Source organism: Mus musculus, chromosome 4, assembly GCF_000001635.26.
Source record: "Mus musculus strain C57BL/6J chromosome 4, GRCm38.p6 C57BL/6J".
Lineage (NCBI taxonomy): Eukaryota > Metazoa > Chordata > Mammalia > Rodentia > Muridae > Mus > Mus musculus.
In genome coordinates this window covers 11,259,801-11,274,774 of record NC_000070.6, presented here as the reverse complement: position 1 = coordinate 11,274,774, position 14,974 = coordinate 11,259,801, and the positions used below count along the sequence as shown (strand labels likewise).

At 39.7% G+C, this 14,974-nt stretch overlaps 1 protein-coding gene across 3 annotated transcripts in view; it reads left to right on the top strand.

The window, feature by feature from the left end:
* Dpy19l4 (dpy-19-like 4 (C. elegans)) overlaps positions 1–13,460 on the top strand; it is a 60,824-nt gene extending 47,364 nt beyond the window's left edge. Inside the window, exons 17-19 of one of the 3 annotated variants that reach the window (NM_001081201.2) lie at positions 1,636–1,768; positions 7,004–7,162; positions 8,833–13,460. In NM_001081201.2, coding sequence (NP_001074670.1) covers positions 1,636–1,768; positions 7,004–7,162; positions 8,833–8,997 — 457 coding nt within the window. In that variant the 3' untranslated portion in view covers positions 8,998–13,460. The remainder of the gene's footprint in view (positions 1–1,635; positions 1,769–7,003; positions 7,163–8,832) is intronic. The other 2 variants (XM_006538041.4, XM_006538042.4) reach the window with 2 other exon arrangements.
* Positions 13,461–14,974: the final 1,514 nt, after the last annotated feature.

Sequence of the window (14,974 nt, the reverse complement as noted above, 5' to 3'; positions counted from 1 at the left end):
GGTTAAGAGCACCGACTGGTCCTAAGTTCAAATCCCAGCAACCACATGGTGGCTCACAACCATCTGTAATGAGATCTGACACCCTTTTCTGGAGTGTCTGAAGACAGCTACAGTGTACTTACATATAATAAATAAATAAATCTTTTAAAAGAAAAAAAGAAGAAGAAGAGAAAAAGAAGCACAGCAAAGGCCTGAGCAATTAGATGCTGGATAATTAGATATTTATCTGAGTGTAATATTTTGTCTAAAGTCTGTTTCCTTATTCCTGAGTCTTCTATTAGGACATTGCCCGCCAGGTGCTGTTCCTTCTCTTTTAGAGCTTATCTGTGTGTACTACGCCGCAGCCAGATGCTGAGTAGTGCACACTGGAGTGGATAGATGAGCTGGGCTGGAAGTACAGCTCAGAGGTAGAATGAGATGTGTGTGCCACAGCATGTGTGTAAAACTCAGGACAGTTTACAGGTGTAAGTTCTTTCTAGTGTATGGGTTCTAGGAATCAAACTCATACCGTCAAGTTTGGCAGCAAACACCTTTACCTGCTGAGTCCCTTCTCCAGCCTGTAGATCATGCATGGAGGCTCTCAAGTTCATCCTAGCACTGCAAGGCGGACGGAAGGAACTTGCTTGCTGGTTTCCTACCCTTTAAGTGGCACCTGAGAGTTTGTAGTGGACTCAATGTGGACTCGTCTACACTGCTGTCAGGAGACAGAGGAGCAGGAGGGTGAATAGATGTCGAAGGGTTTGAGTTATGTGTGATTAGTGTTGCAGAACCTGAGTGTGAGAACCAGCCACCCTATCTGATACAGTATATCCTTCCTTTCTTTTTTCTTTTTTTCTTTCTTTTTTTGTTTTTGGTTTTGGTTTTGGTTTTTTGTTTGTTTGGGGTTTTTTTTCGAGACAGGGTTTCTCTGGATAGCCCTGGCCCTGGAACTCACTTTGTAGACCAGGCTGTCCTCGAACTCAGAAATCCACCTGTCTCTGCCTCCTAAGTGCTGGGATTAAAGGTGTGTGCCACCACTGTCCAGCCCTCTTTTTTTTTTTCTTTACTTTTACTTTTCCTTTTTTTTTTGAGGTCTGCCTGTCTCTGTCTCCCAGGTGTTTGGGGTTAAAGGCCTGTGCCACTACCGCCCGACATATTCTTGTTTCTTACCTCCACTCCTCCTCCTTTTAAATTCATTTCATTTATATGAGTATAATATAGCTATTTCCAGACACACCAGAACAGGGTATCGAGTCCTGTTACAGAACCACCATGTGGTTACTGGGAATTGAAATCAGGATCTCTGGAAGAGCAGTCAGTGCTCTTTGGTTTTTTTGTTTTTTTGTTTGTTTGTTTGTTTGTTTGTTTTTTGGTTTTTTCAAGACAGGGTTTCTCTGGATAGCCCTGGCTGTCCTGGAACTCACCGCCTGGCCCAATCCCTTTGTTTAAAAAAAAAAAAAAATTGTGTATCTTCAGTGTTTAAAACAGCTGCTAGCATATAATAGAATGCTTTTCAATGAACACATAAGTTAAATGGACTGCGTTGACTTTGAAATCTTAGTGTGCTTGTACATTGGAAATTGTTGGATTTGAGAGTTGGTATAAACCAATGATCTTAGTAGCATAATTCTCAGATGATCTTTTGGTTCTTTTCAGGAGGCAAGCTCCAGTTGCAGCTGTGTTCGCAGGAAGCCCACAGTTGATGGGTGTGATTAAGCTGTGTACTGGGTGGACAGTGACAAGCCTGCCACTTTACAGCGATGATGACCTGCTCCAGAGAAATGAAAATGTGAGGCACTTCATCTACATTTGTATCTTCTCAAAATAACACTACAATTTAATCTGTTCTATGATGGGACGTGTTTCCTGATAGCTAGCAAAATGCAATTTTATAATTCACTTAAGTTTTTAAAAGTTGTCGGTAGGTTGAAACAGAGGCACTGTGAGCTTGATGCCAGCCTGTGCTCCATCATCAGTTTCAGACTAGCCAGAGCTATGGATACATGGCAGAACTACCTCAAAAAATGAAAAGCAGAAAAAGAAAAAGCAGGTAAAGGTTGTGTGATCAAGAGAAAAATCCAAGATTAAAATATTAAATTCTTCATTTTGTGAAGAGTGTTACTAGTTTCTGCGAAAGGTATTTTCATAATGCTTTTAGAGACACTGATGGATAATATTTCAGAAAGGGCAGCCATCCTTTCAAAGTATTATGGTTCTCAAAATTACTGAAGGAAACCTGTCAGTTCATGTCTTAATACACGTCTTTCCAAAGCTGTCTTGTTGCTGATAAAATAAAAATGTAATTTAAGGTGGTGGGTCAGTGAGTAGTGCCCTTGCTGTAGGAGTCCAAGGGCCTAAGTTTGGATCCATAGCACCCATGTAAGAGCCAAGTGTGGCAGGCAGCACGCATCTCTAATCCCAGTGCGGGGAGGCTGACAGCAGGTCCCTGAGGCTTGATGACCAGATATTTTAATCAAGTCAGGGAGTTGTACGTTGAGTAAGACTCAAAAATAAGATGGAGAGAAATTGAGTGAGTCAGCTGTTCACTCCTGTCCTCCTCCCTGCGCCCCCCCCCAACATGAGAACACATATTACTATTTTGATTTAGCCAGGAACGTCTAGCATTCATATAATCCTAGCTGGTTGGGCGATGGAGGCATGAGGATAGCAATTTCAGTATCAAACTAGGGAATAAGCAATTGCTTTGGGGGGAAAAAAAAGCCTGAAAATGTAAGTCAGTGGTACTGTTTGCTTGCCATTCAGAAGTTCCTGAGTTGAATCCTTTGTACTGCAAAAATCAGTCGGCTAGCCAACCAGCCAACTAACCAACCTTTAGGGTTTCTTATGTTTTATTTTATTGGTATTGGCTTTTAAGGATAATTCTGTATAACATTAGAATGATACCTAATTAATTTGATTTAAAGATGTGTAATTTTGATTGTTATGGATTTAAATGATAAATCTATATATATGAAAAGTTAATGATCACTTGAACTAGGATTCTCCATATTTTCTTTTTTTTTTTTTTAGATTTATTTATTTATTTATTTATTTATTTATTTATTTATTTATTATATGTAAGTACACTGTAGTTGTCTTCAGACACACCAGAAGAGGTTGTCAGATCTCATTATGGATGGTTGTGAGCCACCATGTGGTTGCTGGGATTTGAACTCCGGACCTTCAGAAGAGCAGTCGGGTGCTCTTACCCACTGAGCCATCTCACCAGCCCCTCTCCATATTTTCATTCTTTCATCTTTTCTTTTTTTCTTTGAGACAGGGTTTCTCTGTGTAGCCCTGGCTGTCCTGGAACTCTGTTGACCAGGCTGGCCTCCAACTCAGAGATTCTCCTGCCTCTGCCTCCTGAGCGCAAGGATTGACCACCACTACCCAGCTTTATTTTCTTTTTCTATTTGTGAAAATACCATATGATTTTTAAGTAAATTCTGAGCTTTTAAAAAAAAAAGTGTAGCAATGTAAGGCTAAGAAAGAACCCAGCCTTTGGATATCTACAGGATAATGAGATTCCTGTGCTGCTGGTCCTGCTGCTGAGGCAGGAGGATCGCCAAGTTCAAACCAATCACCATAGGGACAGCCCCAAAAATGTAGGTGAGGCCCCATCTTCCATAGCTGCAAAACAAAATTCAGACAGAAGGGGATAGAGAGGTGGATCAGTGGGTTAAGAGCACTGGCTGCTGTTCCAACGGACCTGTGGTTTTTTTTGTTCTTTGGTTTTTTATTTTTGGGGGGGGCGGGTTCGAGACAGGGTTTCTCTGTACAGCCCTGGCTGTCCTGGAACTCACTTTGTAGACCAGGCTGGCCTTGAACTCAGAAATCCGCCTGCCTGTGCCTCCTGAGTGCTGGGATTAAAGGCAAGCGCCACCACGCCCAGCATGCACACGGTGGCTCACAACTGTCTGTAACTTCAGTACTAGGGGATCCAGTGTTCGCTTCTGACCCTAACAGGTATCAGGCAGGCACTTGGTACACAAAAGGCATGCAGGCAAAACATTCATACACATAAAATAAATAATTTTAAAAATGTATCAAGGGGCTGGTGAGATGGCTCAGTGGATAAGAGCACCTGACTGCTCTTCCGAAGGTCCGGAGTTCAAATCCCAGCAACCACATGGTGGCTCACAACCATCTGTAACAAGATCTGACGCCCTCTTCTGGAGTGTCTGAAGACAGCTACAGTGTACTTACATATAATAAATAAATAAATCTTTAAAAAAAAAAACTTTAAAAAAAAAAATGTATCAAGCCGGGCATGGTGGTGCACGCCTTTAATCCCAGCACTCGGGAGGCAGAGGCAGGTGGATTTCTGAGTTCGAGGCCAGCCTGGTCTACAAAGTGAGCTCCAGGACAGCCAGGGCTACACAGAGAAACCCTATCTCGAAAAACCAAAAAAAAAAAAAGTATCCAAAAACACTTTCTGGTAGGTGGTGCATACCTTTAACTTCAGCATTCAGAGAAGCAGAGACAGGTTTGCTGTGAGTTTGAGGTCAGTCTGGCCTGCCTACATGGTGAGTTCCAGGACAGTCAGGGCCCTGTCTCAAAACAAACAAACAAACAAACACACACAAGCAAGTAGAATTGACTGTAGAATTATGTTTCTGGACTCAAAAGTTAGTTCTGTGCATTCCCTTGAGTAAGTTCCTGCATCTGGAAATGATAGTAATAGTTCTACTTCCTACTCAGGAAAATTAAATGACTAAACCATAGTACATGACGAAAACTTCAAAGTTAACTTGTGTATTTTAATAAAGACAATTTTTGTTTTTTTTTATTTAGAAGTAGAGTCTCAAGTTGTGTATATAGTCAGTTAGCCTTGAACTCATTACCCTCCTGCCTCAACACCCTCAAGTACTAGGATTGTAGGAGTGTTCCACTGTACTTAGAATGCACTATTAAATTGTAATTGTATGTGCATGCATGTACATACTCATCCAGCACAAAGAGTCCAAAGGCAGGATAGTCAGTCCTGCTTAGCAGAAATGTAAGAATCCACCATACATTATATTTTTCTATTTGATGTTGGCATTGAAGACTGATGATCTGCTTCTTAGAAAATGGGATGTGAAAAATATGCTGAAAAATACCACGAACCAAGAAATGTGTGTGACTGACTATAGAGCTAGAAAATGAAGCTGAGTGGTGGTGGCACATGTCTTTAATCCAGCACTGGAGAGGAGGAGGCAGGCAGAGCTTTATGAGTTTGAGTCCAGCCTGGTCTACACACACACACACACACACACACACACACACACACACACACACACACACACACACACACATACACACACACCCCGACACCCCTGCCCTCAAAAGAAAGAAAGAAAGAAAGAAAGGAAGGAAGGAAGGAAGGAAGGAAGGAAGGAAGGAAGGAAGGAAGGAAGGAAGAAAAAGTGAGGCCAGCTTCTGTGGGAGTGTGGTCATGCTGAGGAATTGAGGCTGCCCTAGATCTGGCAAAGTTGTAATGAAACGGCCATCTAGTCATGACCCAAGTTTCAGACATCCTTCCTTGTCATTTCTGAGTGACCAAATTATTTTTAACATTGTTGACTCTTACTATGTCATTTGGAAAATGAACATTCTGATACATGGCAATAAAAACTAAAGGAACTATTACAACACAATAATAAGACAGATGATTAAAATTTGAAACTAGACAAAGGACTTATATAGGCCTTTTTTTCCAAAGAACTACGAACAACCCATTTGCATATGAAAGGTTCATGACTTCATTTACCATCTGGAAAGTGAAAGTCAAATCTACAAGTAGGATAGCTAAAATCAAAGGGGCGTATTAGCTGGGCTTGCTGGTATACACCATTAATCCAGCACTGAGGCTTGGGGTGGACAGAGAACAGACAGTCTCTGTGAATTCAAGGACAGCCTGCCTGGTCTACATTTCAAGTTCCAGGACTACAGGGCTATGTAGACACCCTGTCTCAAAATATAAACAAAGGGCTGGAGAGATTAAGAGGGCTCAGCGGTTAAGAGCACTGGCTGCTCTTCCAGAGGCTGTGAGTTCAAATCAGACCAGCCACATGGTGGCTCACAACCATCCCTAATGAGACCTGATGCCCTCTTCTGGTGTGTCGGAAGACAGATACAGTGTACTTATAATTAATTAATTAATTAATTAATTAATTAATTTTTAAAAAGAACAAACAAAGGTATAGGATATAGAGAGCTCAAATGAAACCCTGTATATAGTTTGTGGAAACTTGTCAGTGAGTCTTCACAAAATTAACTGCAGTTACCTTACAACACAGCAGCTGTTAGAAATGCAAATATGTATCCTGCACAAAACCCCTATGTCAATATTCATGTACAGTATTCATCATGGCTCCAGAATGCAAGCAACCAAAATGTTTATTAACTTATAGTAAATATTATTTGGCTTTGAAAAATAATAAAGTACTTATACAATATGGGTAAATTAGGCAAGCTTTATGCTTAGTAAAGGAAGTCAGTCACATAGGATCACATACTGTAAACCCCATATATTTCAAATGTCTAGAATGGAAATCTTTGAAGAGACAAAGAGGATTACTGGCTATATAGGACTGTGACAGGCAAGTTGGGAGGTGACAGATAATATACACAGCACTAATGCAAATAAAGTGTCAGTCAGTGTACAGCTCTGTGAACATACTAAACAGGATTAGCTGGTGACTTGTATAGTGTTGAGTTGTATTTTATTTTAATTTTCAAATTATTTTTATAATTATATGTGTAAAATGTGTATGGGGTGGGTATGTGCATGTGAGCACAGGTGTCACAGGTAGGAGTGCAGAGGAGGATATCCTATTCCCTGCCGATGGGGTCATAGCAGTTATCAGCTGCCTGAAGCAGGTCCTGGGAACCAAGTTCAGATCTCCAGCAAGAGCAATATGTGCTCTTACCTGCTGAGCCATCGCTCCAGCCCTGTGAAGGGGGTTCTATTGAAGCTGTAATTTTAATTAACAGGTGCTTTTACTGTCTTTTAAATTTTGTTTTAATTATTTGCTTTCAGATTTACCAAATCTATTCAAAGCGATCTGCTGAGGATATTTATAAAATCCTGACATCTTATAAAGCTAACTACCTAATTGTAGAAGATGCCATCTGCAATGAGCTGGGAACCACGAGAGGCTGTCGGGTTAAAGACTTACTAGATATTGCAAATGGACATGTACGTAACCACTTGAAAAGTTAATTGTTCTGACTGCGTTTAGCTTTATAGTCTTCTTCCCTGAGTTGTGGCTGCCTTAGCATGACATCTTCCCTCGCGCTAAGTAGTAGATACACTGCTATCTAGTAACCAGGGTGACTCACGGGGGAGCTCGTAAGGTTCATAGAGAGAACTGGTGTGAACCCATGCTTTTATTCCTAAGAACAGTAGGCTAGAGGACTTGAGAACAAGATGATAGCTCATTCTGAGTTGTAGGGTAAACTCTGTTGAGGCCACAGCCAGGACTTTTGCTTTTCCTTCTGAAATACTCATAAGTTTGTCTTCATAAACTGAGGCTAGTTTGGAGGCCAGTGGTGTTTTTTTTCCTCCCACAGGTCCCATGTTTCAGGGTTGAGAGATGGCTCAGCACTTAAGAGCCTTTCTTGCCCTTGAAGAAAATGTAGGTTCAGGTCTCAGGACTCATACAGTACCAGCAGTGATGGCACATGCCTTTAATCCCAGCACTTGGGAGGCAGAGGCAGGCGGATTTCTGAGTCGAGGCTAGCCTGGTCTACAGAGTGAGTTCCAGGACAGCCAGGGCTACCTTCTGTGCTTGAGGGGTTATAACGCCCTCTTCAGGCCTCTGAAGGCAGTGCATGCATAAGGAGTACACATACATGCAGCCAAAACACAAAAGATAAATCTTTGAAAACTGTTCTCCTCCTCCTGTCTGTGACTAAGTAAGCTTGCACTGTGACCTTACTTACCTTATGCTGCGTGTGTTTTGAATGTTTTCAGTTGGTGCCTCATGATGTGATTTTGGTTTAGTGGTGACAGATGGGATATAATCAAGAAATGATATTTAGTAATTACTAATATGTTTCTGTCTACTCTCTGCACCTTTCTCTTCTTTTGACGCCCTGCCTTTCTGCTCATTCTTTCATGTAATACCAGGCGTAAACTTAAGCTTCTTCCCTATCCGATGTATGATGCAATAATAATATTATAAAAACAAACGATCCTGGGGCAGAGGTGTGCCTTAGTGGTAAAGGTTTTTGTTTCCAATCCTGACGACCTGAGTTGCATTCCTGGTTCTCCAGAAAGTTGTTCTCTGATCTGAATACAGATACACACACACACACACACACACACACACACACACACATACATGCACACACGCATGCGCACTCACCCACACACTCCTTAAATCAGCTGAGCTCTGGTAGTGAAAGCTAGATGGAAGTGAGATGTTAGTGGGAGTGTAAGAGCCTAAGACATGCATGCTTGCCCACCAGACATGTGTGATTATGGGTCCTGCACAAGAAGAATGGATTGTATAGGAGGAAGACAATACATTCATTTCCATCCTTAGAGGCTGCCTGATAGAGCAATGTCTCAGAGCAATGATGATGGACTATAGCAACAATACCAGCTAAGTTTTAGGATTACATCCTTTACAAACTACAAACATTTTATGCTTATTACCCAGTTAGTGTTCAGGAGTTCAGTGGTTGTGGGGACTTAGGAAAAGGCTTAAATTTACTAAACAGCATAAGATAATTTAGTCATATTTAGCAATGATAATTTTCACTTATATGTAGTAATATACTAATATATATTTCCTAGTATAAGGATTATATTTCTCATATATTTAATACGGTTTTAATATTGTGTTTCTTATTGTTTGATAGGTGGTTTTCGAAGAAGGTGACAAATTAACCTATTCAAAATATGGACGATTTTGTCATGAGGTCAAAATTAACTATTCTCCATATGTGAATTACTTCACTAGAGTATACTGGAACAGATCCTACTTTGTATATAAAGTCAACACTGTGATTTCCTTCCAATCTTGACAAATAACAGAGCCTTCATTTCACAGACATGTTGCTTGAAGTCAAGTGCAGTTTTCTTGAGCCTGCATGGTTTCTCACAGATAGAGAGTGGGCATCTGAAACGCTGCTGTTCCTCCTGCACCTGCTGATTCCTGGGTTAGAGATTCCTTGGCAGTAGATGATGAGGTGTTGATGTCGTCCAGTCCACCACTGTGTCTTTCTGACAGCTTTCTTCCTTAGTACATGACGTAAAGCTTCCCTGTAGCGTCACCTCACAAATCTTACTTCAGAATATCAGTCTTTATTTGAATATTTTCCAAGGTCAGTGTTTACTTCAAAAACATAATTTTCAATTAAGTACTTCATGTGATTTAATTCTATGATACAAGAGAAAATTCTCCACGGAAGTCTGTAACAGATGTAATTATTTTACAGTATTTTAAAAATAATTGAAATGTTAGTTAAAATTATGTGACATTTAAATTAAAGTGGAAAAAACATAAAGGGAAGTTGATTGTTTTTATGATGCTGTTCCTGTCACCTGCTGCTCAAGTGATCGAGCACATCCTTAGGGGAACAGGACGAACCCATACATTTAATTGTTTCATGACTATTACATGATTGCCTTTTCTCACTTATACCCTCTAAGTTGATAACAATTTAATCATGCTAAGACAGCAACTCCTGTTAATAGACACATACGTACACATGTAAATGAACATTTAAAATAATTTTATAATTGTTTTGGATGTGGAGCATACAATCTAGCCACATTTTCTCTGAACATATTAACACTATCACAACAACAATGTGTGCACTAGCGTGCAGCAGTTTCTGGAGATGTATGCAGGTGCTTTTCAGTGTAAGAGCAAACCACTGAGAGTTGAGTTAACTTCTCCACAGTTCAGTGCTATAAATGCTACGTTCCCTCATGTATTTTCATGTTTTTATCATTAAAGGAAATTGTAAGCCAGTGTGGTGCCTCACGCCTTTAATCCCAGCACTTTCGAGGCAGAGGCAGGTGAATCTCTATGAGTTTGAGGCCAGCCTGGCCTACATAGTGAGTTCCAGGACAGCACACAGAGCACTATAGGTAAAACCCTGGTGGTTTTTTGAGGGGGTAGGGAAGAAATTCTAAATTAATATGGCCTCATAAAGAGATTCAGGATAGATAAAAGCCTGTAGAGAAATGGTTTTAATAAGATGCATATTTAACTTTACATGATAAAATTGTTTTGTGAACAGGTTCTATAATTTTATTTTATTAGAATGCTATAAAATTGCATTTTAAGAACTCCAAATTAGAAAGAAAAATATTTCCTTTTTTTTGGTAATGTATATGTACAATTTTTTTCAAGTGTGTGCACTTAGAGTAACGTCTAGAGCTTAACTGACATCTGTTCTCCCCCCTCCTCCCCGTTTAGTGTAAATGGTCCTGTTCACTAATGGTCCTGTTCACTAATGTTCATGCTTATTTTGACTAAACATGCAGCTGTGGCACTGTATGTCTGATGAACTCTGAATATCTTGGTAGTCACTAGTGTTTAACATCAGGCTTTATGAAAATTACCAGCTACTCAAATACACACTGAGTACTCATGTGGTCATTCTTGTGATCAGAGCATGCAGAAACAGCTTACATATTGTAAAGGGGGAAGTATAAACCGTATTTCCCTTGTAATACGATTTTTTTCAATTCCCTTATAAAATGAATTGAGTTTTTGACATAACATGTGCTAAGTTAGTTTTAGTTTTTGTTCTGTTTGCTGTATCAGTAAGCTAAGAATTTTTTTATTAAAAGTTCATAATTAGTCCCAGGCATGATGGTGAACTCTTTTAATCCCAGCATTCAGGAGGAGCAGTAGCAGGCAGTTCTCTGGGTTCGAGGCCAGTCTGGATTACATAGTGTGTACCAGGATAGCCAAAGCTACCCCCACCCCCCCAAAAAAGGTTTAAAATTAATTTTTCATTCAGCATCACCTGAAAGAAGAAGTATTATAGAAATGGCACTATTGGCTGAGGATGTGTCAATCAGTAGCATGGCGCTGGGCCAGCACACACAAGTCCCTGGGTTCAGCTCCTAGCACCATGGTGGGGGGGGAGGGAGTGGGCAGAGAAGGGCAGACAAATGAAGAAAAGACTGAAATGATAATATTAGGTATCATAGATATGTTGATTCACTTCCATCTGGACTGTCACTAAGACAACACTATGTTGTTGCAAGCATTTAACTTTTTTCTTTAGTGATTTGTGGAGTAACAAGTAAAAGGTCCTACTGCTTGCTATTCTAAGTACTTATTATATACTTGGGTAACCGAGCCGCTGCTAGGATCAGCCGTAAAGCTGCGCTGAAGGGTCAGCCGTAAAGCTGCACTGAGGGGCAGAGTTTGCAGGATGTGGGTGGGAGGAATTCCTCAAAGAAAGATTGAACATATTTGCTCTTAATATAACAAACCCATTGAAATAAGTGCCTTAACTTCTTTATTTCTAAATCCATCTTATACTTTATGTCATATTACCTGTTTTCTTTTCCATAAGAAACTGCTGTTAACTTTTGCCACATGGGTAAAGTTGAGTGAGGTGAGGCTTAGGCCCCTCCCTCCCTCCCTCCCATGTGTATGCGTGTGTATGCGTGTGTATGCGTGTGTATGCGTGTCCTAGTGCCCTTCCCTACTATACAAGAGCTTCTGGGCTTCATCCCCAGCACAACAAAACATTAAGCCACCCCACACCATTTTCATGATTAGCTTCAATTCACTAAAAAGCAAATCTTTGTCAAGAATTTCCAGTCTTCTGAATTAATTAATTAATTTAGGCCCTTGCATGCCAAATAGTCCAACATGTGAAACCTACTTGATAAGGGATGTAATATGGACTCTGGATGTAATATGGACTCTGTGAAACCTACTTGATAAGGGATGTAATATGGACTCTGTGAGTTTAGTAATTTTTTAAAAATCTCTTTGGCATCTGTATCTTGATGTTTTGCATTTTATTGGCAGTTTAGTTTTACAATCTAAGTAGTATACTACACTCCAGTACTGACTTTATACACATATACACACACATACACAGAGACAGACAGACACACAGACACACAGAGACAGACAGACAGATAGACACACAGAGACAGACCCACAGACAGTGGCTTTTCTGTCTAGGACATTAACATAAGTTGCCAATAACCTCAGTGTTCTGACACTTTTCCACAATGTACATATTGAGTCAACAAAGAATGAAGAAATGGGTGTTAATAATTTGTGGCTGAAAACCATGCCTAAAATAGATTATTAATTTCTTTTATAACTCTCTTATTAGTTTTGAGAAATCTTTCTTGAGGCTTTTTATTTTTGAGTTAGTAACACGTTTTGCTGTCTCTTTTTGTATAAAAATTGTATTTTTTTTCAGTTGGGGTTTTTAACAGTTCTATGTAGATTGATCTTTTAGTAAATTTATTTTTAATGCATGAATATTTATAGAACATGTGTTACTACTTCTGTATATTTAAGAACATTTTAAAGCTCATAACTACTTTCTAATTTATATTTTAGTGTATTCTTTCTTTTAAAATATCTAGTTTTGCTGTGTGTGGTGATGCACATCTCTGATCCTAGCCCGTGAGAGGTAGAGACGGGAGGATCAAGTGTTCAGAGTCATCCACAGCTACAGAAATGAGTTTGAGGCCAGCCTGGGCTTCATCCACAGCTACAGAAATGAGTTTAGGCCAGCCTGGGCTTCATGAGTCCCTATCTCAAAAAAAGATCCAAAAATTAAATACACAGTCTCTATTGTTACTGTTTGCTGTAGCTTTAGACTCAATATGTATTAGAAATCTGGCAAATTACAGGGAAAATCAAACAAGTTCTTACCTGAATTACTGAAGTTTTTTCTTAATGTATAGAGTTAATGCTTTAAATCAAATTAGATTCAGTGTTGCAAAGAAATATATATGACAGCTTATTTTCTGTCTAGTGAAATTTCTAAATAATATATGTGTTTCTGTAATGAAAATTACATTTTGGAATCAAATGTGCTGAATTTAGTATAAAGGATTCTTTGTATTGTTCTGTAATCTTGACAATTCTTGTGTAATTCTATGACCTTTACTTATGACCATCATCTATATTTTGTGTAATAGTTGAATAACAGAAAATATCAAATAAGTTACCTTTTCCTGTTTTAAGCCAATAGCCTGTACAGGTACTTATCCAGAATGAACACAGCTGCCTTTATTAGGTTGACCTCCGAGTCATGACTGTGATGTTTAGAGTAAATGTTACCTCCTGTAAATAAGCTTACATCTCTGTAAAAGTGTAAATCGTTAGTGAATACAGATACCTTAAAGGACTTGTTTATAAGTATAAACAGTTTTATTCCAGGTTTTGTAACGTTAATACCCTTTTATCACTAATAATGTTCTTTCATGCTCATTTATCCTCCTTGTTTTGTGTTCATAATAAAACTTCTCAGATTTTTAAACTGTCTTTAACTCGTACTTGATCTTTCTTGTTGTATTTATTGAGCTATAACTAATGGTTCAACTCACTCTTTTGAGCACCCAATCCAGTGTGTTTTCAATAGTATTCACAGTTGTGCAGTTTTCACCACAGCCAACTTCAGGACATGTTCATTGCCCACCACAAACAAACTCCATTCCTTTTGGCTGTCAACTGATGCCACCCCATCCTTACTATAGGCAACTCTCACTAATCTGTATATATATTTTCTCGTCTTCATGTTGCATATAATGGAATCACACAACTGATGGTCTTTGATGTCTGGCTGCTTTCACTGGACCTACATTGTCTAGGTTCATCCACATTGTAGCACGTAGCATTCCTTTTCAATGTGAAATGTTACATCTATATCTCCTACAGGTTCTGTCTCTCGTGACAGCAGTTCTCAACTTTCATAATGCTGCTGACCCTTGAGTACAGTTCCTCAGTTGTGATGACCCCTGTCTTAGGGTTTTACTGTTGTGAACAGACACCATGACCAAGGCAAGTCTTATAAAAAACAACATTTAATTGGGGCTGACTTACAGGTTTAGAGGTTCAGTCCATTATCATCAAGGCAGGAGCATGGCAGTATCCAGGCTGTCTTGGCACAGGCAGAGCTGAGAGTTCTACGTCTTCATCCAAAGGCTGCTAGTGGAAGACTGACTTCCAGGCAACTAGGGTGAGAGTATTAAGCCCACACCCACAGTGACACACCTACTCCAACCAGGTCACACCTATTCCAACAAGGCCACACCTTCAGATGGTGCCACTCCCTGGTCTAAGAATATACAAACCATCACAACCCCCAACCATAAAATTATTGTTGTTGCTACATTGTAACTGTAATTTGCTAGTTATGAATCATAAGATCTCATGATCTTAGACAACCCCTATGAAAGGATTGTTTGACCATCAAAGGAATCTCAGCCCCCCAGGTTGAGAAACCCTGCTCTAGAGAGACCTAATAATTTGAGGCTCACAGTGGATAATAAATCTTCAGGCTGATACCTTCTCTTGGAAAAACTAACTCTGGCTTCTTTTTTTTTTTTTTTTAATGATCCCCTTTTATTTTTTTTATGTGCATTGTTGTTTTACCTGCATGAATGTGTGAGGGTGTTGGATCCCCTGGAATTGGAGTTAAAGAGACAGTTGTGAGCTGACATGTGGTTGCTGTGAATTGAACCAGGGCCCTATGGAAGAGTAGCCAGTGCTCTTAACCTCTGAGCCATCTCTCTAGCCCCAAAGTTGTTCCTTTCTTTTTCTTTTTTCTTTTTCCTTCTTTTTTTTTCTTTCTTTTTCTTTTGTATCCTTCCCTCCCCTCCCCTCCCTCTCCCTCCCTTCCCCTTCCCTTCTCTTTTCTTTCTCAAGACAGGATTTCTCTGTGTAGCCTTGGCTGTCCTGGAATTTTCTCTCTAAACCAGGCTGCCTTGAACTGCCTTAAAGTCAACCATAGGTCAAAAAAGTAGAACAAGCAACTAATTGACAGGAAATGAACATTA